Below are 27,827 nucleotides of genomic sequence, written 5' to 3' on the forward strand. Positions count from 1 at the left end.
CTTCTCTCAATTTCCGCGTCCGATTTCCTGTCCTTCCTTCCCCAAAAATGTCGAACTTGACCCGTTTCAGAGGCGTCGCGCGTAGAAAATAGAACCGGCGCGTAAAGGCCGCGACATGCTGCTCCTGAGACGCGGCCGACTCGCGCTGCTGACGGCTCCAGTGGAAAAGGTTCTGTTGACCACAGCGGTTCCTATCAGCAGCTATGACGTGCTGCTGCAGTAACGTGCTGCTGACGGCTCCTGTGGAAAGCCGGGGTGAGTCATACAGGCCATAAAGACCTGATAGGACTCTTTCTTCAGCTTGACAGCATCCCTAACCGCCGGTGTCCACCAGTGGGTTCAGGGGTTGCCACCACGACAGGCACAGACAATCCTGCGACCGTAGCTCCGGTCGGCCGCCTCAACAATGGAGGCACGGAACAGGGTCCGTTCAGACTCCGTGTCCCCGGAAGGGGGCCCCGGTGACCCACGTCCGGGCAAGTGAACACGGTTTCCATTTATATAATTCATCATAAGAGGTCTTTGGGCTTCTCTTGGTCTGATCCCTCACCTAGGACCTGTTTGCCATGGGTGACCCTACCAGAGGTATAAATCCTCAGACAACTTAGCTCCTAGGATCATTGGGACACAAACCCCTCCACCACGGAAAGGTGGCAGCCCAGGGAGATACAAAAAAATACTTGTCAGTTATAAACCACATGAGTTGGCAATTATTTAATATTCTTGGCTAACAGAACTTCAAACCCTTACTTACTTTTACCTAAAAGCACACCTTTCATAAAAGTGGACAAAATACATTTTTAATTAAATAAAATCTAATATTTGTGTCCGTTGCGTACTTTAAATTTGGAGATTTTGACTTACATCCTAAAAAGTTCCAACTCTACTGCTGTAAAGTAAATTACAACAGCATTCACTAGAATAATTGGATTTTTAGATTTAGATTAATGAGCTTGCTTCACGCTTTAAGGTCTAGACTCGTGATCATGGTACAAAATAAAACAGAAAACTCAAATTTCCACCTTTAAGTTTTCGTTTCACAGATTAATAAAATATTTAATCCAATTAGGAAATTTGAACAAAACGTGATATTTTACTTCTCTTATTCGCTACCAGTCCAGTTAAGCCTTGATCGTCCCTTTTCTGTACATCTTTTCTTTGTTCATCACCGTCCTGGGAGCAGATCGAATTGACAGATACCTCTCAGTAGTGATACTATTGCCTCACTCATATTTGCTAATGCTACTTGTATTCAACTCATTTCCATCCCTGTTTTGGCTCTCAATTCGTTTTGCTTGCTCTTGCAGTTTTGTTGTTTGCCTTTCATTATTTTCTTCATTAGCGTGAACAAACATCTTTGTTAGAGTTCTCTTTTGGGTATCCCTCCATGTCAGCACATTTCCACATCCTTGATCTGAGACAGCAGGAGAAAAAATGGAGGGAAAGAAAGAATCGGGAGGGAGAGAACAAATTAATTGTATTATTCCAGCTTACTGTCTCAATCCCCCTATGCATAAATGCAGCAGCAATGCATTTGGCTGAGAGGAAAGCGGGCAGCAAGTGAAAGACAATAGAATTAAGACGCAGAATAAAGGAAAGAGATGAAGTGAAGAGGATGGAGAGAGCACTCAACTGCACGGTTTGTGTAAGTGAGAAAGGAACGTTGGAAGCTTGTACGAAAGGAAGAAGAGCACGTTGGGTCGACTGTGGCTCTGTTCAAGATCAGTGAAGTGGAGTATTTAATCTAACATGATGAACGAGCTATTGAAAGCATCGTCGTCCCAGCTCCACCCGTAGACACCCAAACCTCTCATGAAGCGTAAGCCCTGTGACGGAGCGGAGCGGTGTTTAAGGTCATTTATGCACCCAGGTAAGGGAAGTTGGACACTGTCCAAAGTGCCCCACACATCTGAATCCCCGTGTATGGTAGACAACTCCGTACACGCTACCTCACCTGTTTTGTGTTATACACTCCGTGTGACCTTTTGAGTTTTCAGCCAAATAGATGAAAAACGGATTAATCATCTTGTTTGAGACACTTTGTTTTGACGGTGAAGTAGTTTTTTTTTTAAAGCTATAAACGTTCATCCAGTAGAGGCCTGCACCTTGGATTATATTTTCTGCAAGTGCAGAATACCAGATACTTTAATTTAGTCCTCTCTTCAGTGAAATTGTTTTTGCTTTTCGTGCCGAACATGCTCACATCAAAGGTTTATTTCTGTTTTTATGACCGTGCTTAGCAGAAATCTAGCATATTTTAACAAAAAGATGTAAAGATTATTTTCTCTAGTGTTCTTTGATCATCTTCAGGGAACCATAGCAAGCTGTAATCACAAAACAGGTATAAAAAATGGTTGCCACATCCAGCATGTAGAGAACATAATTAGCTTACACGAGGAAGGTTCTTTTCCAAACTTAAAGGGGCATTATGGAAGTTTGACAGCCAAAACATGTATAGAAATAATACATTTCTTCTTCATACATTCTCCTGCAATGCCCTGGTCCTGTAGAATGAGCCCTGGCATTTTTACTGTGATTGCCTCTTTTTCTGTAAAATCACAGAAAAAGAGAGCTGATCGGGTCGAGCAGGCTGCTTCATGCGCGTTCACGCTCAGGCATAGCCCGTAGCATTTGCTATCAGCAGCTTTAGCAGCAGAGAGTGAGGTAGTGCCAACTCAGCGACTTTGTCGCTGTTCCTAACGCCTAGTGATGAACCTAGCTACATTTCTGAGGACCCTTAGCTACTTTCTTCTAGACTTTTCCTGCAAATTAGCAACAAAATAGCCATTTTCCCTCCGAACTGTTCTTTGAACATTGTTTCAGCTGTCATCACGCATATAAAAGCTACGGATACGGCTGATGTTACTGGCGCTTTAGCGCATCTAGTTAGACGACGGACTTCCGTGTGCAAGATCTGGGTCCGAATCTTGATGTGAATAAAATTTATTTAGAGTTTATTTTTTTACATTAATGGTATATTTTTACAGTAAGATGCCCAAATTTTTATTTGAGGCTCGCCAAACGGCATTGAATTCACAGATAAAAAAGATGTGGGTTGACTCTCATTTTGGAACAATTTTTCAAGAAAGGGAAGGGAAGCTCTGTGAAGCTGACGGACTGACCCATCATAAACCTTTGTCGGCTGTGCTGAAGATAAAGGTACAGAACCAAATTATTTACCGTAAATCCTCTAATATTAGCCTGTATTTAATTAACGGCTGGGTATCACATTTTGGCCGGTGTCGGAGTCGGCGGAGGTGAATAATGGCCGTTTTTTTATTGTGGTAACAAGCAAGTACGGGGGGCGGTTGTGTCATCCGTCTCACTTTTGATTTGCCAGTGATAGCCCGCTAGGGTAACTTTAACCGTGCGGAGACGAAGAGGAGACAAACATGTGATATCAAGTTCAAAGAGAACGTGCTGATTATGCTGCAGAACACTCTGGGGAGCAGTAGCAGGGGTTGTATGAACTAGTCACTAGTCGACTTCACCGCTCTATAGTGACTTTTTATGCCTGTCATCGACTAGTCGCTGTCACGTGATAATGACTGGCAAGATGCAATCCTCGGAAAAGACAGCAGCCTGCTGTCAGCAGGTGACAAGCTCCTGCGCATTGGGAGCATATTTATGTTGATGGTCGGGAGGCAACGCGCTGTGCCAGAGCGTCGGTACTGACACCCGCCGTAAAACGGACATTTAACCAAATTGTGACCTTTACCCTCTTGCAATTTAACATTCACCTCACCCCCATCCTAACCTTAACCAGCTTGCGCGGGCAAAGCTCTGATTGTTGACGCGCTCCAGACATCTGCGTCCTGAGCAGATTGTAACATTAACACAGTAACATTATCAAATCAGGAGTCGCCACCTCAAAAACAAATTTAACACGCCATTTCCTTTTATGTTTTCTGTCTTTTATTCTTTTATTTGTGCCTGATGCGTTTCGCTGCTGTGGAGCGGGGCACATCACCTGTTTTGTCCTCGGTGAAGCGCCACTGATACGGCCGGCGAGCACTCCGCTGTTTTTGCGGTCGGTAGATCTTTTAGAACTGCAGTTCAAAGGGAATTCATGAGGTGAATATATATGAACCCAGGTAGCAGTTTTTCTTTAGGATTGAGAGGAGATGCAGGAAGATAATAAACAGGCAGGACGGAAAATAGTCAAATTAAAACAAGTTAGTTTTTGTACCTGGTGGTTGCAACAAACAGACACCACTGAAGGTAATCAGAAGTGAGGAACAGAAAATGAAATAATTATTTTAATGTTTAGAGCAGCAGGAACTCCGAGAGGCTGCAGGCGCATCAGTGAGTTTGCGGCCGCTGCGCAGGGGGAGGGGGGAGAGGGCTGAAGCAGAAACTACCGTTGTTAAAAGAAATGTGTTTAACTTTGAAAACATGGGCGCAATTTTAATTGTCAAAACTCCAGCGAACCATTAGTTCATTTTGCTCAAATAGAAATGAAGGCATGCCTCTAATTCTGGTCCTCCTTCCAATAAAGGCCTGGAGCTTGATGAGCTTGAGTCAAATACAGGCCCGGGCCTGTATTAGAGGATTTACGGTAATTAATTAGCTGCGCGTTCTCCTGTCCTCTGTCCTCCAGGCTACACACACACACACACACACACACACGGAGCTGACTGTCTCAGCTGTTATTTTCGTTAAGGAGCGTGCAGGTACAGCATGCGCGCCTCATGCAGGAGCCTACTATTGAAGCTGCCATTACGCTTTTTGCCTGAGGGGGCAATCGCAAGCATAAAAATTCAAAACTCCATAAAGTCCCTTTAATATCAGAATAGACGTCATTTCCTCTGCCCGCCCTCCCCGTCACCCTAGCACTCCCTAAACTTGCACACACATATTAAAACAAGAGCAAGTTTCAAGAGCAGATTTCAACCATTCTCAGTCTTGTACCTACCCAGCTCCATTGGCATGGCAACTTGACTATTTAAACCCCAGCAATGAATCTTCTTGGGGCTTTTCCCTTCAGGGGTCGGCACAGTCAGTCCATTTAGTTCTATCTTCTGCATCCTCTACCCTCACATAAACTGACTTCCTGTCCTTTGTGGTCGTCCTCTCAGCCTCCTGTCTGGTGCCACTGTCAGTAAAGTGTAAAACATTGCTGGTTTCATTAATGTCTTGTAAACCTTTTCTTTCATTCATTCTGAACCCCTTTTATTACCCTTCATACCTGACACGTTACTTCTCTTCAAATGATACGCATGCTCCTTCACCTCTTTGCTGCTGTGGCCCCCAGACTCTGGAGCTCTCTTCCCCTGAGCCTGAGATCAGTGGACTCAGTGGTCTCCTTTAAAAAGCAGCTGAAAACTCACTTGTTCAAGCTGGCTTTTGCGTGACCTTCATCACTCCTTATTCTGCTCTTTCTACCTATTCTGCCTTTCCCCCCGATCCACTATTCATTTTCTCTCTTTCCTTACATTATATTAATTACAATTTTTGTTATTGTACTCTTATTTGAAACATGTTTAATAGTTTATTGAAATCTTTTTTATACTTGAATTTTTAATTTTATTTATTTTTTGTTAAGCACCTTGTGATTTTTATCTTGAAAGGCGCTATATAAAATATTGCTTTCTTTGGTTCTTCTGTCTTTCTTTTCCACAATATCAGCTGCTTTGGACCATACACCCAAAATATGTTAAAGACCAAGTTCATGTTGTTATATAAACAGTATCAATGAAAGCCTTATGAGTCGATCTCTGTGGGGGAAAAAAGCTCTGGACAGGATTTCGAGTCTTATTTCCTGATATGTGGATATCTAGCTTCTGATGGGCTAACAGCAACACGACTCTACCACTGACTCTTTTTGCTCTGCCTACGTTGATATTTTTATCTCCACAAATAACACAAACCAGAAGGAGTTCTGCTTTGTGGTGGAGTTGCTAATGCTAACCGTTAGCCTAAACAGGTAGAGATGTGCTCTGCTCTCTCCTGGGTGCTAAATCAACAACAACCTTCCCTGTCGAGAGCCAAGATGAGTGAGTCTATGAATGCTAACTTGACATAATGAGATGCTAATGTCACTGGCTTTTCTAATCTGAGCATTTCCTTGTCAACTTTCTGTTGGTGGCAATTACAGAAATAGGAGGAGAAGACTATTTTCACATTTAGCCTACATGTTAAACTGAGAGTGACCGATCGTTTAAAAAAAATAGCAAGTAAAACATTGTTTCTCAGTGAACTTGGTCATTAAGACCTTTATTTTCTTTACTTCTTAAGATGGGCAATCAAGCATTTAAACCAAATTCAGTCCTGTGGCCCGTTTTTTCTTTAGGTGGCCATCATAAAAAAAAATTAATAATAATGTTCACTTCTTTCAATTGAAAATGGGAAGAATGTATCATACACTGGATGTTAATTGACCACATTCAACATAATGAGGGCAAATTATAGCAGTGTTATGATTTAGGACCTACCTGTGTGCATATGGTTGTGATTAAGACTTAAGCCTACTTTATGCTTCTGCGTCTGTACTGAGACACATGACGCCATTATCCGTTGTTGCAGGACTCTCGACACTTTCTAAAGCATCACAAAGAATTCTATTACCATTGTTTGTGTCTGTCATTTGATGTGTGTGTGTGTGTGTTTGTGTGCGTGTGTGTGTGTGTGGGGGGGGGGGGGGGGATGTGGGGTCTCACGTATGAAAGGGAGGGGTTGTGAGGCTCACACAAAACAGTTATCAACCCTAACTAAAATGGTTCAGATCAAAGCAGATCATCTTGACAAAAAGGGACTACATGTGTCATTACACAACAGTCATCAGTTCATTTCTTGACATATAGGGTCATTAAAGATCATATCACAAAAAGGGACTACTAACAATACACCTGTCAAGTTTGATTTATGGTGGGTTGGGGGGAAAGGGCATAAAGATCACAACATGCCCTATAGGTTATAAATTGTAAGTCGCTTTGGATAAAAGCGTCTACCAAATAAATAAACATAAACATAAAACAATACACATTTCAAGTTTGATTTATGGTGGTGAAAGGGCATAAAGGTCAAAGAACAATAGACCTGTCAAAAACCTTGACGAAAGGTGGTTCCTTATTCTCTCTCAAGTTTGTTCATCTCAGAAGGGTTTTAAATGTTCCAGCTTTGCTTCCTTGACCTGTCATTTGTCATTTCTTCTGTTCAAACAAAATCTGAGATTTTTGCCTCTTCCAGTATGCGCTTGTACAAACTTGTGTACTTTTGCTGTCAGACTCTTTAACCCTACACTCTTTCAGCTAAAAATTGTACATTGAATATTGAACACTGGATTTTTTTTTGATCATACAACCTTGTGGCAGCATTCGGGCATTATTCATTCTTTTACTCGTGTTTTGGAAGAATATTCCTTGATGTTAGCTTGGTTTTTGCGGTTTTAGAGGGGTTGTGTTTGATTTTAGGTGAACAACCGTAGTGCATAATGAATGAAAGGTGCAGAAACATTGGTCTTGTAGCCTTTTCATCCTTACTAAGCACCATTATTGCCACCTAACCCTTGGTAGATGTAATTGGGTGAATTATTTTTACCCGTTCTCTGTGAATTAATTGGATAGGTGCGGGCTGGACCTCCCCCGCTAACACCCAGCTCATTAATTGGCTGTCGGAGGTGATGGTTATTAGTGACTGCTTTGCTATCTCAGCACACACACCTAGCTGCAGAATGCATGTTACCAGTTGCTCCCTTCGTGATTGAATCGCAGTGGCTTGTTGCTTTACGATCATCAATCGAAATGATTGTCTACGAGCGACAATCAGCTTTAAAGAAGGGTTTTTAACCCCCAGATTCTCATTATCATGTCATGCATGGTCAACTCTCTGAACACACTGAAGTTAAAAGGGGAATAAGTCTATGTAGTTATAATTGATGGGATGTAAAGGCAAGATTTTTTAGCTGCCCTGAAGCCTTCACATCAAAAGTTTCAGCTCAATTAAAACCTGGCCATGCAGTCATTTCACTACTCTCCAGTATTATCTTTTGTTTTGTGTTGTTTTTTTGCTCTTCTGTTGTCCCCTTTCTGAGATCAGGCTGTCTCAATTAGCCGTAACGCCTCATGAGATCTGAGGTTTGTTCCGGGACATCGTGCTCTATTTCTATCATTTTGTGCGACGGGTAAAGATAGAGAGCATTGGTTCGGTCAGACTGAGGTTTTAAGAGCCTCCGATGGAACCAGCTCTATTAAAACCAAGATCAGACTGCAATTTGTGTCTTTATTTTTTACAATGTGTAAATATTTAAGTAAACTGCCATCTTGTGCTGCAATCTGCAAAAATTTGGCTGCTCTGCAAAGTTTGTCGCTAATTATTCTGCAAGATGCTCTCCCACATGCACGCACGCACGCTCACACACACACACACACACACACACACACACACTAATAGGCGCTTCTCTTCACTCCATGGCCGGGTATTTCCAAAAAGCGCCCAATCAACAAAGATGGTGTCGATTCATTTTCTTCTTTGTTTGGTGTAATTAGTGTAAATTGTTTTTCTGGTGAGGAACCGTTAGCGCAGAACGCACTCATGATTCATGGTGCAGGCTAGTGTTTCATGCTCCTTGCTGGAGCTGAGCCTTGATATGCTGGTTAGTAGTAGTTGTGTAAGTAACACTTTGTTCAGGGTTTTTCTTCACATCCTACTCACCCACATTCAATGTGGGTTACTTTTACCTTATAGGTATCCATTTGTTCATGTCCTTTTGCTCTTCCTTTCCCATTCTTTGAGTCATCTTTTCAGCTTCTCCTTTATGCCTCTACAGCAGAACATAGCACAGTCAACACAGCAGCGTGTGTGTGTTTTAGCCTTTTTTGATGCTTTGCTTACATCTCTGCCTGTGGTTCCCTTGCAGACCGTTTTTCTAGTCTCAAATGAACTCTGCACATGGTGTGGGGAACAGTTTGTAAAGAATTATACTGATTTACTTAAAGGGGTATAGATACAAAACCTCCAGGCATATTTGTTTGACATTTCTGAGTTATTCTTCTAGTTGTTTGTGTGAGCATCTGTTTTTGGTTTAGTCTGCATATTTGGTCCAAAAGTAGTAGAAGAAGAAAATATCATTTCTATAGCGCCTCTCAAGATAAAAATCACGAGACGCTTCACAAAAAAAAAAGTAAAAATATAAAAAAGCATTTGGAAAATGTTTAAAAATATATTTAAAATGAGCAAAAATAAGCAATTGCGATTTAAAAGAAAAAATGTTAAGGAAGAGAGAGAGTGACTAGGAAAGAGGAAAATCAGTGGATCCTGAGGAAGGTGGAATAGGTGGGGAGAGCAGAATAAAGAGAGAGGGGTGAAGAAGGTCATAAAAAAGCCAACTTGAACAAGTGAGTCTTCAGCTGCTTTTTAAAGGAGACCACTGAGTCCACTGATCTCAGACTCAGGGGGAGAGAGGTCCAGAGTCTGGGGGCCACAGCAGCAAATGATCTGTCACCTTTGGTCTTTAGCCTGGTGCTGCACAACCAGTAGGCTTTGATCACTGGACCTCAGGGACCTGCTGGGGGTGTAGGGACTAAGAAGATCACCAATGTAAGATGGTGCTTGTCCATGTAAGGCCCTATAGACCAGAACCAGGATCTGGAAATGAACCCTGAAGTTGACTGGCAGCCAGTGAAGCTGGAGGAGAAGCGGAGTGATGTGGGTGTGTTTGGAGGACTTGGTCAGAAGCCGAGCACAGGCATTCTGAACCACCTGTAGACGGTTCAGGGAGGTTCTGCTCAGACACGAGAAAAGAGAGTTACAGTAGTCTAAGCGTGAGGAGATGAAGGTGTGGAAGTATTTAGCGTTCATTTTAGAGTCCTGACTATAACTTTCAGGGCTCTACATGGTCAAGCTCCTCCCTATATTACTGAACTGTTAAAGCCTTATGCTCCAGCCCGAGCCCTCAGGTCCACACACCAGAACCTTCTAGAAGTTCCAAAGACCAGATATAAAAGTTGAGGAGTTCGCTCCTTCCAGACTGTTGCACCCCGACTCTGGAATGATCTTCTTTTATCCTTACGTTGTATTGACAGTCAGGACACTTAAAAAAACAGCTGAAGACCCCTTTATTTAAAGCCGCTTTTACCTAAATCTTTTATGTTCTTATTTTTAACTCGAATTTGTAATCATCTTTCATTTTATTACTAAATTTTTTCTGATGTTAATCCATTTTTGTTTTGAGATCATTATGATTTATTTTGTTTAGATTTATGTGAAGCACTTTGTGATTTTATGCCTGTAATAAATGCTATATAAATACAATGTATTTAGGTACTTAAATATAAATACAATGTATTTAGGTACTTAAAATGTACACAACATTCTACATGTAGAATTGTTTATGTAGACTGTTATTACTAGATGAAAGCTATATTTTTCTGAATGTTAATTATTTATTGATTATGTAATTTTTTTTGTTTGCCTTGGGGACTTTTTATTGGGTTGGGGTTATACTTTGCTAATGCACAAAATAGAAAATACTCTAAATTGTTCTTACTATTTGCAGTCTAACAGAAAAGGGGTGTGGCAGTGTATCATTGGAACTGAATTTAGAACAATTCTCTGTATAGAACCCCATCTTATTTTTATTTGACACGGCTTTGTTTTTTTATAGTTTTGCACTGATTTAGACACATGCAGACAAGTCACTCTTTCTGACTCTTTTAAACACCTTTATAGACGTCACACACAGATCCAGTTTGTGCATCATTATGTAGAAGACAAACGTTTCAGAGCGCTGTTATTTGTTTGCAGCGGTCTGTAATACAAATGCCTGCTTATCTGGTGGAGTTGATAGAAAATTAAACACCACAGAATGAGAATGACACTGCTGTGTGTGATTCTTTGGTGTAGAGTTTAATTATCGCTTCAAATTCTCTTTTTTTAATAAAGTTTTCATTTTAGGCCTTCAACAGACCTTTTCCAAATGAAGTAAATTCAACTGGAAACAAATATAGAATCCTAACATAAATGGTGCATGGCATGTTCCCTAACACAATCCAAGATGGCCACAACCGCAAAATCTAATTCGCCAGGGCTCCTTAGTGACTGTGATGCCTTTATTTGACAACATAAGGTTATCTAAGTTTAATATGAAGGGTGATGCACAGCGTTTTGGTTAATAATAAAAACATTTCATTATAATCTCGGTTTCTGTTCTGTCTTTTTCTAAGGATTACAGAGCAGGTCTTGGTATCGCTGAGGTGGAACTGACTGCCGCTACCATCCGAGACGCGGACCGCAGGAGCTTCGAAATCAACACACCCTTTAAAAATTTCTGGTTTGTATTCTCTTAATTTGTACTTTTTCACATCAATAGAGTTTGTGTCTTGTGCATCTTTGACTGTTAAATGATGATAAATGGCCCGCACTTGTATAGCGCCTCTCAGAGCGCTTTACACTACAGTGTATCATTCATCCATTCACACACGCATTCACACGCATTCACACACTGGTGGGGATGAGCTACAATGTAGCCACAGCTGCCCTGGGGCACACTGACAGAGGCGAGGCTGCCGAGCACAGGCGCCACCGGTCCCTCCGACCACCACCAGCGGGCGGGGGGGTTTAAGTGTCTTGCCCAAGGACACAACAGCAGAATTCTCTGTCCGGGGCCGGGATCAAACCTGCATCCTTCCGATTACTGGACAACCCGCTCGACCTGTTGAGCTACTGCTGCCCCTGTTATGCTTTCACTTTTCCCCTTTGAGAAGTCTCGCTAGCTTATTTTCATATTACTCTGTTCTGTTGAAGTCCTCAGCAAAGCTAATGTTCCCTTTTGTTCAGCTTGAGGCAACATGTCAATAAATTCAATAATAAAAAAATGAAAAGATGTGTAGATTGGCGACATTTATGTCCCTTTGGGAAGCTGTACCACCTCAAGTCACAACAGCATGACTCAACGTACTAGCCTACACGTGACAGCCCCATCTAGTGGACAACTTTTGTTTCAGTGCATACACGCAGTTATCGTCCATTTATCGTTCTCGATGAGAACTCCTCTATATATCGTGATTTTAGGCTATATTGCCCAGCCCCACTCCAGACTAATTGGTACTTTTCTCTTTGAGTCCCATATGTTCTATTTGCTGATTGGTTCTTTTGTTCATACGTCCCATATTTTCTGTTTTGCGATTGGATTTTTGTTAATGTAAATTTTCGTTGTCGTTGACAAAATGTCGATCATTTTTAGCAGTTATTTAGCTTTTATTGAATATTTTTTACTAGTTTTTGTTTTGCTTTTGTTTACAAAAAATCTTACCACTGTTTTATTTTTCTCTGACTTATTTTTTCTCTTCTATGTCTTCCTTCATTGTTTTCCAATTCTTTGTCTTCATCTTCTTTTATGTATTCATATACTTTTTATTTCTTTCTCTTCTTGCTCCTTCTTTTTCTTGTTCTTTGTCTTTCTTGTTCCTGCATACGAAGCAGGAATTACCATGGATAGTGGATGATGTTCCAGGTCACAAGAGTGCTCAGAGTAGACTTTTTTTTATTGGTTCAGACTAGTTCTATTAATAAAGCAGCTGTGGTGTAGAAATAGCTTTAGTCTAGTGCACCTGTGTTGATGTACTAATTAGCTACGCACTAATTATGTCATACATCTGTTGCAACTGATGTAAAACAACAAAGATCGGGGACACCAGTTGACCTCAGTATAGATCAATGATATTTTAGCAGGAAACTGATTTTATAGTTGATGTATAATTATGGCCTCACTGCCTGTTTGATAATAACCTCGATGTGGTTGAGATGTACTGTTGCTTTGCTAAATATTTGGTTTTTAAATATTTGACAGGAGTCATCACCTGAAATTTTCACTTTTCCACTTGAAAAATTGTATATACTGAGCCAGGATCCTCTGGTGGTTCCTGTTAAAGAGGAGTTTGCCTCCACTGTCGTTAGTATGAGGATTGCTGTAAAGACTCTGACACTAGTCAGGGACTCGATGCAACCTGCTGGGTTCCTGATATAGGAAACATTTTTTCTGACTGGCTTAATGAACTGACCTGGATTGGAATGTTTACTAAGTGAAGTGCCTCGAGACGACTCTTGCCATGATTTGGCGCTATATAAATAAACTTGAATTGAATTGAATTATATAATGGCTTTCTAATGATTTTTCACTGGCCGGAAAGCCGATATTTAACGTATTGGTTTTTTTAACTATTGTCTTCCTCAAACAATGTACACCCCACGAGCATGCGCACTCCAAAACGAGATCTTGAGTTCTGACCTTACTGTCATCACAAAGGCAGGATGTACAGTACCATATCTGGACAGCGCAGAGCAATGCCGCTATAGGCCACACTGCTCCGCTTCCAGAAAAGACATAGTGTCAACGTTTATGTTGGAACTAGTTGTTTTTAAAAATATAGTAACAATAGTTCAGATTTTAAAATATCAAACTTTTATCGGACTAACGTCATTTCGTTAAGCATCCAAATGTTTGCTGGGTTTTAGCACCATGCTAAATGCTTGTTTCAATGGTTTAATCAGAATAAGCACCGCAGAACCTGCTGATACAAATCAGGTGTGTTGAAGCAGCGAAACAGCTAAACATAAATATAACACAACTTTTCATTATAAAAACATTTAATATACCAACATGAGCAAAATAAAATTGGTTATAGTCATAGATGTTTGTATTGGTAAATCTTCTTAATCAGTAAAACAAAAGCACTTAGCTTCATTTTTTACAGTTATTATGTTTGTAGTGTACAGAGCTAGGTCACACAAACACACACGCGTAAAAACATAGCAGAACTTTGGTTTCTCAACAGTTTTATTTCCATCTTTTGTACATTCTTGCTGCGTTTCTCTTCAAATTCCATTTTTGGTTCTTTTTTAAACACATAAGGTTTTTCTTTACCTTGCTGACGGTTTTGTTTGCGGCTGCAAACATCGTCGGAGCTGACACTGATGGTGGTGTCACTTCCTACTCCGTTTATCCGCGAGCAGCAGAGGATAAACGGTGTAGGAAGTGACGCCACCATCAGCGTCAGCTCTGAGGATGTTTGCAGCCGCAAACGAAACCGTCAGCAAGGTAAGGAAAATCCTTATCTGTGTTTAAAAAAGAACCAAAAATGGAGTTTTATTTCCAGCATGTGTGAATGCATTTAATTGCGCACACGCACTCACTCCAGCCCTTCAGGCTCTCGTCACATTGTACACGCGCATCTCCTCCTGTATATAAAGACACACGAGTGCTGATTACTAATGCGCTCCAGCTGTGGGACTGCACACTCCCCTCCTGTAACTCCCCACTACACACTTTATACACTTTTCTCATAACAGACATTAACATTTTCACAATTTTCTCTTGTTTAAACACTCTCAAAGTTCAGAACTTTGCACTTTTGGACACAAAACATAATGTGCAGTAAAAAAAAAAGTACGCAAATTTGTACACAAAAATCCACGAAACTGCAAGGGCGTGAAAGGTGAACGGCATTATAGCGAGGGACCCCTGTACTAAAGAGGTACAGGGTTTTGGAATAGAGCTGACTCCTAAAGTTAACCAGCTTTTGATGAACATCCAATGATTACTTTCTGTGTGATTCAATACAATCCATCCAGTTAGATGTTAAAGCAGACACAAGCAAACACACACAGGCAAAATCATTATAACAAGAGACCTAATGAATGGCGTCCTAAAAGCCTGAAGAAAATTTCACTTTAAAAGTTTACAAGAGAGTCTGGCCGCTTGGAAATCTAGTGATAACGGTGGAGGACTCAAGATTTTTGCATGGTGCTATTACGCTCTGTTCATAGAACTCAATCTTTACTTCTGGTCTTGTTTGTAATGAACCTGAACACAAGAATTCATTGATTTTATCCAAACCAGCAAAGCAGAACGGCAGAATCGTTGAAAACAAATCCAAACACAGACAATGCAAATAGCAGCGCTATGTTTGCTGTCTTTGGGAGGTTCTAAAATGTAAAAATAATGAGCAGAGATGTCAGAAAGTTGATGCTGCTACAATTAAACAAAGGGAGAATCCTAAGCTTTTTTTTCATTATTGATTAGCTCTCCTGTCAAATCCCTTTCAGAAAGCACCTCGTGAATGACCACACCACCACACAACTCGCAGACTTTATCGATCAGCGCACCGTCCACAGAACACGACAACGGTGTCCTGTTCAAAACCCGCTAATTATTGATCGGTGTTTCTGTGAAGCGCCCTCTTGAGAGCTTTGCTGTAGGTATCCCCTGCCTGTAGGGCTCAAAGCCTTTCAGGTGGCTTCTGTCCCTCAAGGGGCCTCCAATCAATGAGCTTGCAGCTTGTTTGTGCTGTAATGGCCCGCTCACAACACAAGCGTGACAGCTGCCCCGAAAAGAAAAAAAGAAAAAGAAGCGCTGCTCGTTTGTTTTGGGTGCATCTGTTTCACCGTTTTCTCACCGCTTTTCTTTCTCAACGTGTGTAAAGATTTATTTATTCATTTGTCTCTCGTGTTTCTCGCTATGTGTTGTGTGTCCGATCGATCTGTTTTTGGCAGCTGCCTGAATGGTCCAATCGTTTGGCTGCTTCGTTAACACGCCGGTTGTAATTGCAACCCCCCCCCACCCCCCCCCCCCCCCCCAAAAGTGTACAATCAGCCCAATGCTTCAGAATTGTTTTGATAAGGTCATTGCTAAAAGGGTTTTACTCCATGTGCGAGTGTGTTTGTGAATCAAATCGATTGGCGGTCCTGGGAGCTTTCTCCAACCTGCTCAAGGTGGGGATTAGTGAGAAACTCATCTAATCACTTTAAGCTGTGGAGATTCACTTTGGCTTTTCCGTTGTTTTGCTGCCGTTAAACGGACAGCACGCTCGGACCGTTGTGCTGGATACAATAGCCGGCTTTTATGAGTACAGAGAATGACAATGAGGCTCAGAGGAGAGGAAAAACACAAGCAAAAACATTGAACTTTGGAGAAGAGAAAAACTTTGTGCTCTTGTTCAGACACCACGTCTGCTACAGTAAAGCTGCAGATAAAAGCCCAGCCCCAGGGTATAACGGGGTAGAAAACAGGTTATTTGTGTTGGGGTTGTTTTTGCATGTTGTTGATGGACAGTTACACATGACGAGTTCTGTTGATGAGGATTATCTCAAGTGGATTCTAAGTGGATGGAAATACTACAGATAAACACACATGGTTATGTCACCCCTCTAATGTATAATTCAGAAGTTAAAAATAGTACTGCTAATAATGGTAAAGTCAATGCATTGCATCCCGGGATTGTGTGGCAAGAAACGGCGTAATTTGCCTATAATGCGATTGCTTTGCACGTTTGGAGAATTTAGCGAAGCAGACTGTAAACTCTTGCTGTGTAGTCAACTGTACAACCTTCCAGGGCCTTGTTAAAAAGTTTTCTTGGAATTCCTTTCATAAAGGAGCGCAGAATACAAAAGAGATGGTTGTGGACAACCTGGACGCTCTCAAGAGAGCCTGGCTTCCTGTTGCAGTTTGTGAGACTCATTTTGTTCACGGTGACTAAATGCTAATTAGAGAAGATGTTTTAACATTGAAGTTTGCCTAATTTAAAATCCAAAGAGTCATTTTGTTTTCATGTTCTGATTCAGGTGTCCCAAACCGCGATCATTTCTAATATAAATAAAGTAAATAATAATAATACATTTTATTTCAACAGCGCCTTTCTAAACACTCAAGGACACTTTACAGACAGGGATAAAACACACAACAATAAAATATAGAACAGCATAAAACAAACAGACATATTGGAGCAAAGAGAGTAATTATTGGAATGCTAGACGGAACAGGTGGGTTTTGAGTCTGGTTTTAAAGAGAGTGAGGGAGTCAATGTTACGGAGGTCAAGGGGAAGTGAGTTCCAGAGCTGGGGAGCAGAGTGACTGAAGGCCCTGCTCCCCATAGTGACCAGACGGACAGGTGGGACAGAGAGGTGGATGGAGGAGGAGGACCTGAGGGAACGGGTGGAGGTTGAAGGATGAAGGAGGTCCGAGACTTACAGGGGAGCTAGTTTATAGATGGCTTTGAATGTATATAGCTGAATTTTGAATTGGATTCTGGAAGTGACTGGGAGCCAGTGGATCTGCTGAAGAACAGGGGTGATGTGGTGGAAGGAGGGAGTTCTGGTAATGATGCGGGCTGCCGAGTTCTGGAGGAGTTGGAGTTTATGGAGGGATTTGTGAGGAAGACCGAAGAGAAGAGAGTTGCAGTAGTCAATACGAGAAGTGAGGACACTGACCAAAGAAGACTAATCCAGCTTTGCAGTCACAGTGAGATTTTCACCGTTCTCTTTGTCAATCAACCATTGCTGATGCAAAACATGCTGTGACTCTCCTCACTGGGTCTAACTTACTGTTTTGCAAAAGAGATTGGCCCGACTTTTCTTGAAGCAAAATAATTGTAGCTCTCCAAACTTTTGAAAGCCTTTATTTTTTCCCGAGTGAAGGTTTCAGGGCTTTCTCTGAAATAGGAATAAATGTCTCACCAGTAGATTTGTGGCAAAGACACCGGTGAATCAGACAAATGCTTTTCATCTTCCCCAGATTTCACATGGGCTTTCAATAACTTCAATTTTGTTGTCAATAAATATTTTAAGCTTTGAGATGTTTACAAGTTGGTTACATAAAAGTACCAAAACATAAAGAAAAAAGCTAAGTTTGCCTTGGATACACTCTGGTTTGCTATTTGCACTTACTTTGCAAGATGTTTTGATGTGTGGGTGACATTGGTCTCATGATGTAAGTACAAAGAAATGCTACAGTCCTGCAAATGTCTTGCAAATCGTCTTGTAGCCATTTTAGTCACAAAGTTTTTTTTTTTACTTATGTGTAAAATTGGTTACAATTTACCCAGGGCTAAATGGACTTGACCCCCCTTCGGCACCTCACATGCTCAAAAGCCCTGCTGCATAGTCGCACTGTTCCAGTTCACCAAAACTTTATATTGATGAAATACTTTGAGGAAGGTACCTTTTTTGCATGACACTGTGCTTGATAATGTTTACATTTGAACATCTGCAAGAAAATTCACCACCATACCATAAAAACATAAAGAGTTAAAGGGGTAGTCCACCAAATTTACACTGTTTGTTGCATTTCATTCACAAACAGTCAATGTCTGGGGCTCCTTGGCCAGTTTGATGGCCAAGGCGATTGCCTTGTTTGCCCGTCTTGTTGCGACAGGCTTGGGTTTCCCACATTTTATATACAGTTCTGTTTTAAACCCCTCCTAAAGTATTTTTCACCTTAATATTTAGGGAAACTAAATTGAGGATCTTAACAGATTACAGAATCCTGTAATAGACGTAGTAGGTCTTGCAATTTAAGCTAGTCCTAACACTCTCAGATCAGCAACTAAGAGCCATGTTGGTGTCGCTTTGCATTAAGGTAAATAGGATGTGAAAACATCACACTGTGTATACAATCACTAAGTTTACATTCCCTATCATACCCATACCAATACAATCCCTATAATCCCAATATTCCCGTCGAGTTTGGCCTCGATTGACCCATTTCTTTTCAGTCATGATGTGAGTGTGTGAGGGTTTTGTAGGGGTTGAAAAAAAATTGTTCAAAAACTATGGTTTTAAACACAAGATGAAGACTATAAGGTATAAGCTACAGTTTAATTGGGCCTTCTTATTCAAATCCCCTTTTTATTTTGTTCCATTTTCCCCACAAAAACAGAAATTACTGTGTCTAACTGGCTAAGTTTATACATTTTTTCTATCTGTATTCAATGGATGTTTAGATTACTCTCAGCATTGCTAATATTCTACCTAATTACACACCAGAACTGTAATAATAGGTTGTTGTTTAGTGGCAAATTATAGCATCTCTTAAACAGACTTTCTGCAAAACAAAATGCCCGTTTAACCAATATTGAATACTTTGATGTTTTCAAATTGTTGCAAAGGATGCATTAGAACACCATCATCACCATTACCAACTATTTACTTGTTTTGTCTAAAGGGTTTTTGTGTAATCCACTTCTCTCTTGTCGCGCCTTTGTTGATCTAATGGTAGGGTTTGATTAAAGATTCTTATTGAGATTTCTGTTTTTTCCTTCATTCCCTGCTGTCTTCTTCAGCCTACGTTCTGGCTCTTATCGGAGACCAAACTTCAAGTCTTATGGCCGCGCTAGATTCAGCGCTGTAGCTGAGCAGACAGTGTGAGCAGTCGTCTCTTTGGATGGGCCCTGGGCAGAGATCAGTGGGCACGGTGCGGCTGAACCCAATCAACCTATCGATCTTTGCCGGGCTGCTTGGCCGAAGCTGTCCTAGTGCACATCCTCTGCTCCAGGCATCAACCCCGCCCTCGTCTACTTCCAACTCTCCTCATTTTCTTACTTTACTCTGGTAGCCAAGTTGCCATGGAGACCTATAGTCCCTTTTCCCTTTAGTCAATGCCTCTTTGAGTCACCTTAGTTAAGTTTTGTATGTTGTTTTCTTCTTTTGCTTCAATTTAAAGGGATAGGTAAGATCATTTGAAGGGGATTTCTGTAGAAAGGTAATACATTATTTAAATCCTATTTGCTGTTGCTTTTTAAAGGACCTCCACTTGGTGTAACAGAATATTACCAGATGCATCAATTCTAGTTTTGAGAGCAGATACTTGTTTCCAGTTTGTGTACAGCGCTGGGCTGCCAATACTGAGATACAACTTCGACATTTCTCTCATAGAAATTTATCAATAATAATTTAAAAAAGGCTTGAATCTGGTAATAAATATTCCCAATAGAATATGTTGTAAGACTAGAGTGAATTAGCAAAGTTATTTCCTCTGCCTGGGGAAAAAACGTAAGATCTTTATATTGCTACTTGGAAATATTGCATTAATTAACACCATAACTAAATCAGATTTTCAAATTTTAGATGAACCCATCGCAGGTCTTTATTCTGGAAACTAGTCGATTAGTTTGTGTTTTCAGGGATTAATGACTGTTTTGTAAAGCACCTTGGAGGGTTCTAGCACTGGAACCCTAACCCTATCAAATACAGGCCCTCTACAGTTATGCTCATCAGCTGATTTATGCAATAAATTCCAGTGGTATCCAACCCTGGTCCTCAGGAGCTCCTATCAGCACATTTTATTTGTTTCTGTGCATCAACATGCATGAGTCAATAGTAGCATTAACTGTTCAGCAGTTCATCATGTATATATGCAAAAGCCTGGTAATCTCCTGATTAAAATGAGGTGTGGCGAAGCAGAAATACCTCTGAAACATATAGGCTGGCTCTCAATGACAAGGATTGATAGCTCTTGAATTTACTCATGAATCGTGTGAACCAAGGAAGCTTTGATCACTCATGAAAATTTGTGGTAGTAAATATAGTTTTAAACTTGAAACTAAATTTACATACAAATGAACAACAAGCGAATATTCAGATATGTTTTCGAAATAAAAGTACAAACTTTTACTTGTGGTAAATCTAGACAGACGTCCAAATAGCATTATTCATTTTGTTTGGATTGGCACGTGGGTGTAAGGTCTTGCACACATCAGGTATTCCTGATTAATGAGCTAATTATTAGCAAATACTAAATTAAATTCCTTCCACATAAAAAAAAAACTCAGCTCAAAATGTCACTTTGGTTCATGTGAAATATGTTCTTATGAATGAAACTGACAGCTATTTTAACTTTTATTTGTTTGCTTATTACATTCAATTCTGTGGTTTAAAGGAGTAAAAGTGTCAGAGTTAGCGATGTGTAGTTGTTCCGGTTGGATTTCCATAATTTCTCATCACCGCGTAATGTGACATTTGTGGCTTTGTAGAACAGTTACACATGGAATTAGAGTTGTTTAAAGACAGCAGAAATCTACGTTGTAGCTGGATACAATGTGACTAGCTATTTGTAAGGCTAGTTAGTGCGAGAATTTGGCTGTTGCGTGTCGTTTGAGCCAAGCTCAAAGTGACAGATGCTGTGCGAGACTGGCACGCTGTTTGATCTAGGAGCCTGGGTGTGCAGCGTATAAGATGGCGAGAGCGCACAGTGGCTCCAAAATAAGAAATGGCAGACTTGCGGGAAGTTGGCAGGCTTGGTAATTTGTGCTGGTCTGAGAATTCTGAGCACGATGCGGTGAAAACGATGACTGAGTAAGGTAGGTAGGTAGGTAGGTGAAGCACTTCCCTTTGTAGAGTTGGCGGGTGACGTGAACAGGAAGTTCCCCTCAAAAGTCTTCAACTAAACTTCACACATGTACCCACAGATTGTTACTTTTGCACCTAATGCATCTTGTTTTAAATGACACTTCAACACCAAACTGTCCATCAGACATCTGTGCTGTCTCCCATTGCGACTATCCATAGACTGATAATTCAGTCATTCCATGCACTGGCTGTCCTTATCATAGAGATGTGCAACTGACACAATGAGGCCTCCCGAATTCTTCTGTATGTAATTCTCACTATTAATAGCGTATGCTTACAATCTATTCTTGCCTCACTTTATGATGTGGTCTGAAAAACTTGATCCTGTGGTAATTTCACCCATGTCAAAGGAACAAGCATCCACATCCCCAAACTTGTTTAATTCCCATCTTTTACTTATCATTTCAGAATAATAGTGTCCTTGTTTCTAATACATTTCTTGTTTAACTAGACTTCTTCCATCAAAGCTCGAAATTGGTTGTGTTTGTGCACATTTAACCGTGACCATTCCTCAACTTTCCTGAGCCTAATGTTGAAATAATATCCTGAAAAAAATACCCTTCATTAGAACTTTATAGATTGTCGAGTTGCAAGCTGAGACAGATTGATTTACTTGCACCCTTCCATTGCTTCTATCAATTTCACCAAATCTATTGCAATCACACGTAGACACACACACTTAGCAACACCCCTCCTCGAGCAGCTCCACATACTTTCACGCCCTTATCGCCCTGCCAAGAGCTACTATGTTGTTTAATTGCTCTCTCAAATCAAATCAATAACTGTGAGGTATGTGTTGGGGTCGGGGGTAAAAAAAAATTGATTGTTGCAGCTTTGTGGCGGACTCAGAACGGGAGAAGGGGGAGTGGATTGAAGCGGTCCAAGAATCGATCACGGAGACACTCTACGACTATGAAGTGGCAGAGAAGATCTGGTTCAACAAGGCCAACAGGAGCTGCGCCGACTGTCGCGCCCCACGGCCAGAGTGGGCCGCGGTCAACCTGGGTGTGGTCATCTGTAAGAAGTGTGCAGGTAAGAGCCACTATTTGTGTATTTAAGTGAAGGAATGTGTTTAATGTACTGGATCAGCATAAGAAGATTGGAAGTCCCTCCTGTCTGATTCAGTCTGTCTACATTTCAGTTTGGTAAAATGTTATGAACAGTTATATTTTGTCATAAATATCCAACTAGCTCTGCGTAAAGACCAAAAACAGACATCTCCTTCATGAATTAAATGCTCCTACAAAATAAAAGTCCTCTTAAAGTTTATGTGATTAATCAGTTAGAACTCAGAACGTCTGCCGGGGTTCTTGAAACCAATTTGAAAGTTGTGGAACATTGAATCACTTAAAGCATTAATTCAAATTTTGGGGGCGGGATCATGGAACAGCCTCAGTTTAGAGAAACAGTGTTCGACAGCTAAGCTAACCACAACGGGAAAAGTGACATTGCCCTTAAAAATATTCCAGTCCCTAAAATGTCATTGAAGTTCACACAAATGCTATTTTGTAACCTTTAGATAAAGGTCACATTTTGTGGTTATTCTGACAGGATTCATATAAAATTCGAACTAAAAGAGAAAATGGTGAGAAATTCCCCGGTGTGACCACATAATTCTATGACAACACCCATGAAATGTGAAAGTTAGGGTAGAATAAAACATAAAAGTCTGTAATTATTGGTGGGCACTTTACAATTTGGCTCTCCATATAAATAGCTAATAAATATTTAGAGAAAATTTGTACTTTTACCATTAATTTCTGGAAATATCAATTGAAACGTTGAAAATGAATACAATCATGTCCAACTGGTGGATTTGTAACATATTGCCAAAAAAATCGGGTCTAAAATACATAGTCTCTCACCATATTAGACGCCTTGTTTCCCTCTGGCCAGCTCGTGGTCCCGCGCCTGTCGATGACATCACGCTAGATGATTGGCTGGACGTACGACCTACAGAAGTTACGTTACCATGTTCAAAAACATTTAGACAGTAGGAAATATGATTTTAATAAATAAACTGCTAAACTCTTTCCAAAACCCCGAGCAGATCTGGAATCTACAGCGCCAGAAAACTAGTATCGGCATTGCATTCTTTTGATGGAATTAACTGACGGACCATCTAAGTCTGAGGAATCACAGTGAGGTCACATACTTTCTGCTCAACAGGTAACAAGATTTACCATAATGTTTTATTAAACTAGTGATGGTCACAGTGATATGGTGTACAACTACCCTGAAATGTCTGTCCTGCCCCCTAGTGCCAGGAAACTACAGACTGTAACTTTAATTGTCACTTAACATCCATGGACTCACCCATCTTGACTCGCGACAGGGAAGGCTGTTGTTGGTTTAGCGTCCAGGAAACAGCAGAGAATGTCTCGGCTAGCAGATGCTAGCTGTTAGCATTAGCAACACCTCCACACAGCAGAACTCCTCCAGGCTTGTGTTATTTGTGGAGATAAAACAGTAGAGTTGTGGCTGCTGTTAGCCAATTGGAGGCAAGATATCCAAAATATCAGGAAATAAGACCCCAAATCCTGCCACCTGAAGCTTCTTTCTCCTCTGGCTGAATTCTCTGTGCTGAAACAGGCACATCTGATCTCTCCCCTTGAGTATGACCAACAAGGCATTCTTTCCTTCTAGAGACCACTGCAAATGTTTTAAACATGTCCCACTCAGGCCAGTAGCTAATCAGTCTAGTCAGTGTTAATCTACTTTTCTCCAAACTAAAATGGCCCTAATAGCTAATACTAACAGTAACCCTTTCTACAACAGAAACGGTTTGCTTTTCACAAATATTTTTTCCTTCACGAATCAGATCGTTTTTGCATAACATATCCAGCAGATGGTTAGTTGGACTGACATCAGAACCATTTGAAGTTCAAATCAACACTTTTAAACACCTGTTTGCTTTGTGGCAGGTGGCATTGCGTGTCAATTTTATACATTGACTTCATTTTAGTTTTTTCATGATCATTTTCACAGTTATATTTGTTTGGCTCAAGCTATTTATGCATATGTAATTATTTATTTAAAGATGGTGGAACTAGCATTCCATCTGCTCCTGGCTTCTTTGTTCTCTAAGGTGAAAACAAACACATGCTGCCTGCAGGAGCTGCTAAACAAAAAAAAGTGCATATACCCAGGAAAGCTGTGCCCTTATGTAAAAACTGAACTTCGTACAGTTTTGTGCAGTAAAAGAAAAAAGAAGCAGCCGGTCGTAACGCACTTGTTTTCAGTCAAGCCGTGAGTTTGTATGTTTTATTTTTGTACCTGAAGCAAAGGCCATGCAGGTAAAGATCCCTGTAATAGTAAGTAAAATAGAAACAAAACATTAAAAGATAAACTTTGACTATCAACTTGTTTCCAAAAGCTTATTTTTGCCCTGCCAATTTTGAAGGATCTTGGATCTGGAGTTTTGTTTAAAGGGGTGGTTCACTCGTTTAATCAATACTTCTGCAGTGGTCTCTAGTAGGAATTAATGCCTTCTACTGTACACTCAAAGAAAATAAACCTCAGATTTACTTAAAAATGTTATGTCAAGTGTTTCCACACAAGTGCTTTAAGTAACTGGTAAGAAACTTGGTTACCGTATTTTCACGACCATAGGGCGCACCGTGTTATAGGGTGCAGCTTCAGTTACCAGTGTCTTTTTGGTATTTAACAGATGCAAAAGGCGCACCGGGTTATAAGGCGCGGGCGCGTACCGGTAAAACATCTGTGCTGGCTCGGGACTCAGAACATATCAGTGCAAACCAGACATTGTGAAAATTATAAACACCCAAAAGCGTGCTTCACTTTACTGGTCTAGTCCTGGTTCAGACCTGTTTTAGAGGCACGTGCACTTCCTCATTGCGTGTGCTGACGGCTCGTACTCTTCTAATGGGCTCGACACACGGGAGGCAACTTCGCCTCTCTTCCATTCATTTTCAATGAGACATGCGCGACAAAGCGATAATCGCAGGTCTCCCTCCTACTAAAGCCGGGCGTACACCGGGAGTGCTGCAGGATGACACAGGGATTTATGGGGGTTGGATGAGGAAAACGAAATAAAGAAAGTAAAGCTGTGTTTTGTGATCAGTTTAATTTGACATGAACACGACAAACACACTTTCTTGACAATCTTTGTGAGTAAAGAAACGTGTAGAAATAAAAACGAACAGCGTTTGTTATTAGGGAAATAGAGGGCGAGCAGTGTTGATGCATGCTTGCGCATGCGCCTTGAGCGGTTCTGGTACTTTTTGGGTCGCAGCTGCTCACAGCGCCGCTTCAAGCGCTGTGTTGAAGTTCAGAATGTGTTTACCGGTAGTAGTTGGATTTAACCACATAAACTTTCCACATGAACAAAACCATATGTGTGTTATTAATAGGCCTAAGAAAATAGTGTGATTTGAATTGTGTTTTATTAACCCTCTGGGGTCCATGGACGTGTATCCGCCTCTTTAGATCAGGTCTGATTTGGGACGCTGTAGCAGCAAGACTCCGCCTCCCTGAGTTTCAGTTTCAATTCAGCTTTAAAAAGGAGATTATAAACTACAACCCCGTTTTTAAATTTTGTTAATAGGCAACGTAAAAGCGGAGTTGTGGGCTCGACACACGGGAGGCGACAAACGACCGCCATCAGCGAAATTTGTCGCTGTCGCTTTTATTACCTGACACACGGGAGGCAATGTGCGGCAGCGCGCATGTCTAATTGAAAATGGAGGAGAGGCGATGTCGCCTCCCATGTGTCGAGCCCATTATACTAAACTAAAAAACTACCTATTTTTAGACAGTCTGACAACTTGTCAAAACAGCAGTTTAGTAATCCGTGAGACGGAATGTGCTTGTGAACATAAAAAAACCCACAAAAACATGAGATCCTTTTGCTGTTGGTGGAAGTCTCACACATTCAATTGATAAAAAGTATCATTATGTAGCTGAGAGAGAGAGGAAGGCAGCACGAGTAACGAGATGGGCGCAAAAAGGAGCCGCATTGCAGGGTAAGGAGTGGCGCGAACGGAGTAACAACAAACAATTAGACAGATATTGACGGTAAACTTCATATTTTGGAGCAATCCAGACAGATATATTGTCTCTGCAGTTTAGTCGGCTTTTATTAGGCTTTAATAAAGGATGATGAGCAGGATAAATGTCCACCAGGCAGTTCAGATAGTACGGCTGTTTTTTGAACTGGAAGCAGAGGAAGTGGACGGAGACTCACAGCCGGAGTCTGAGGCAAATAGCGAGGATGTTGATGACGATGTGGCAGATCCACAGGTTTGTCTTCGCTCACGTCCGCACGTTCACGCCACGCCCCTTGTCTTCTACTATGTTCGCTTCTCACAACAACACAATAGGCGCACCGTACCATAGGGCGCGGCATACATTTTGGAGAAAATTTAAGACTTTTAGGTGTGCCTTATGGTCGTGAAAATACGGTACTTAGTATGGACAAAACACTGTTGAGTTAGATTTACATGAGTGTTTTGGCTAAATGTCACTTAATTGCATTACTTAGCTGGTACTTCTTTGCTTTAGAACTACACAATATGGTTAGGTAATTTCTCTATAACATTGTTACTTAGCTGGTACATGACTTTGTTGCTTTAAATTACTTAAAAAGGTTAAGTACTTTCTACTCAATACTATTACATATTGTGACAACTGCTATGCCAATGCAATGGGTGGAGCAGAATGTTAACAACTAGCACCCAGCAAGAGCAAGGACACTGGGACCAGAAATTACAATGTTTTCCTGGGGGGGTGGAATTTCAGCCTTAGCGCAGCGTCACACCTGAGGAAGTCACTGACTACTTTATGAAACAGCTGAATGGCACCACTGTCCCATTACTCGGAATGGAACCCTTACTCACTGTGCTAAATTAACACCAACCAAAAATAACACCCAACAACTAACTACAACATCCCACAAAACCCAACCCTAGTAGTAAAATCCCCAACTAAACACATGAAAACTCACCAAAACAGAAATAATCAACTGACAACCGACTACCCACAATGCACCTCGCCCATGGGTAGTGAACATGTGCACTGGCCTTTGTTTGGGCAGGCAGCTCATCACGTTGGGTAATACGGTATCAGCAGAGGGACAAAACTCTTTGAATTTATTCAACAATGTTATGTTGACATAGCTCAATGGTTTTGTGTAGAAACAGAAATTAACTGTATTACATTACAATTGCTCAAGCACATTACCAATCTTTTCAAAATCAAGTTTATTAAGTAGATACAACGAAATGTACTTTATTAAAAGCAGCAATGGGCAATTCTTTTTTTGGGGCGGAAGTTGTATTCTGGGTGAAAAGCTCTGGTGTGCCTGTTTGAGGAACTGAAAGTGAACAGTTCAGAGTTGAGCTGATGGATTTAGAGTTTTTTGTACTGATGTTTGGACATCTCGCCTCTGATTGGCTAATAGCAATGCAACTCTACCACTGACTCCTTTGCTCTGCAATTCTTATGTTTCTCTTACACAAATAACACAAGAGTGGAGGAGTTCTGACATGTTTTAGAGCTACTAATGCTAACTGTCGCGTTCTCTGCTGTTTCCTCTGCAACAGCCTTCCCCGTCACGAGTCAAGATGGGTGAGTCCATGATGTTAACTAACAGTGCGACGCAGATCTTTCAGGCTTTTCTGAACCTTTCGTTTTTCGTCTACTTTCTATCAGAAGCTAATGCAGGAAATAGGGTTAGAAGACATGTTTTC

General features: G+C 41.0%; 1 protein-coding gene across 3 annotated transcripts in view; it reads left to right on the plus strand.

Annotated features, from left to right (window-relative positions):
- The window catches only part of arap2 (ArfGAP with RhoGAP domain, ankyrin repeat and PH domain 2), a 251,081-nt gene that overhangs the window by 85,025 nt on the left and 138,229 nt on the right, over positions 1-27,827 (plus strand). For all 3 annotated transcript variants that reach the window (XM_070546657.1, XM_070546659.1, XM_070546667.1), the window contains exons 10-11: positions 11,163-11,269; positions 21,950-22,149. In XM_070546657.1, coding sequence (XP_070402758.1) covers positions 11,163-11,269; positions 21,950-22,149 — 307 coding nt within the window. The remainder of the gene's footprint in view (positions 1-11,162; positions 11,270-21,949; positions 22,150-27,827) is intronic.

Source organism: Nothobranchius furzeri, chromosome 2, assembly GCF_043380555.1.
Source record: "Nothobranchius furzeri strain GRZ-AD chromosome 2, NfurGRZ-RIMD1, whole genome shotgun sequence".
Classification (NCBI taxonomy): Eukaryota; Metazoa; Chordata; class Actinopteri; order Cyprinodontiformes; family Nothobranchiidae; genus Nothobranchius; species Nothobranchius furzeri.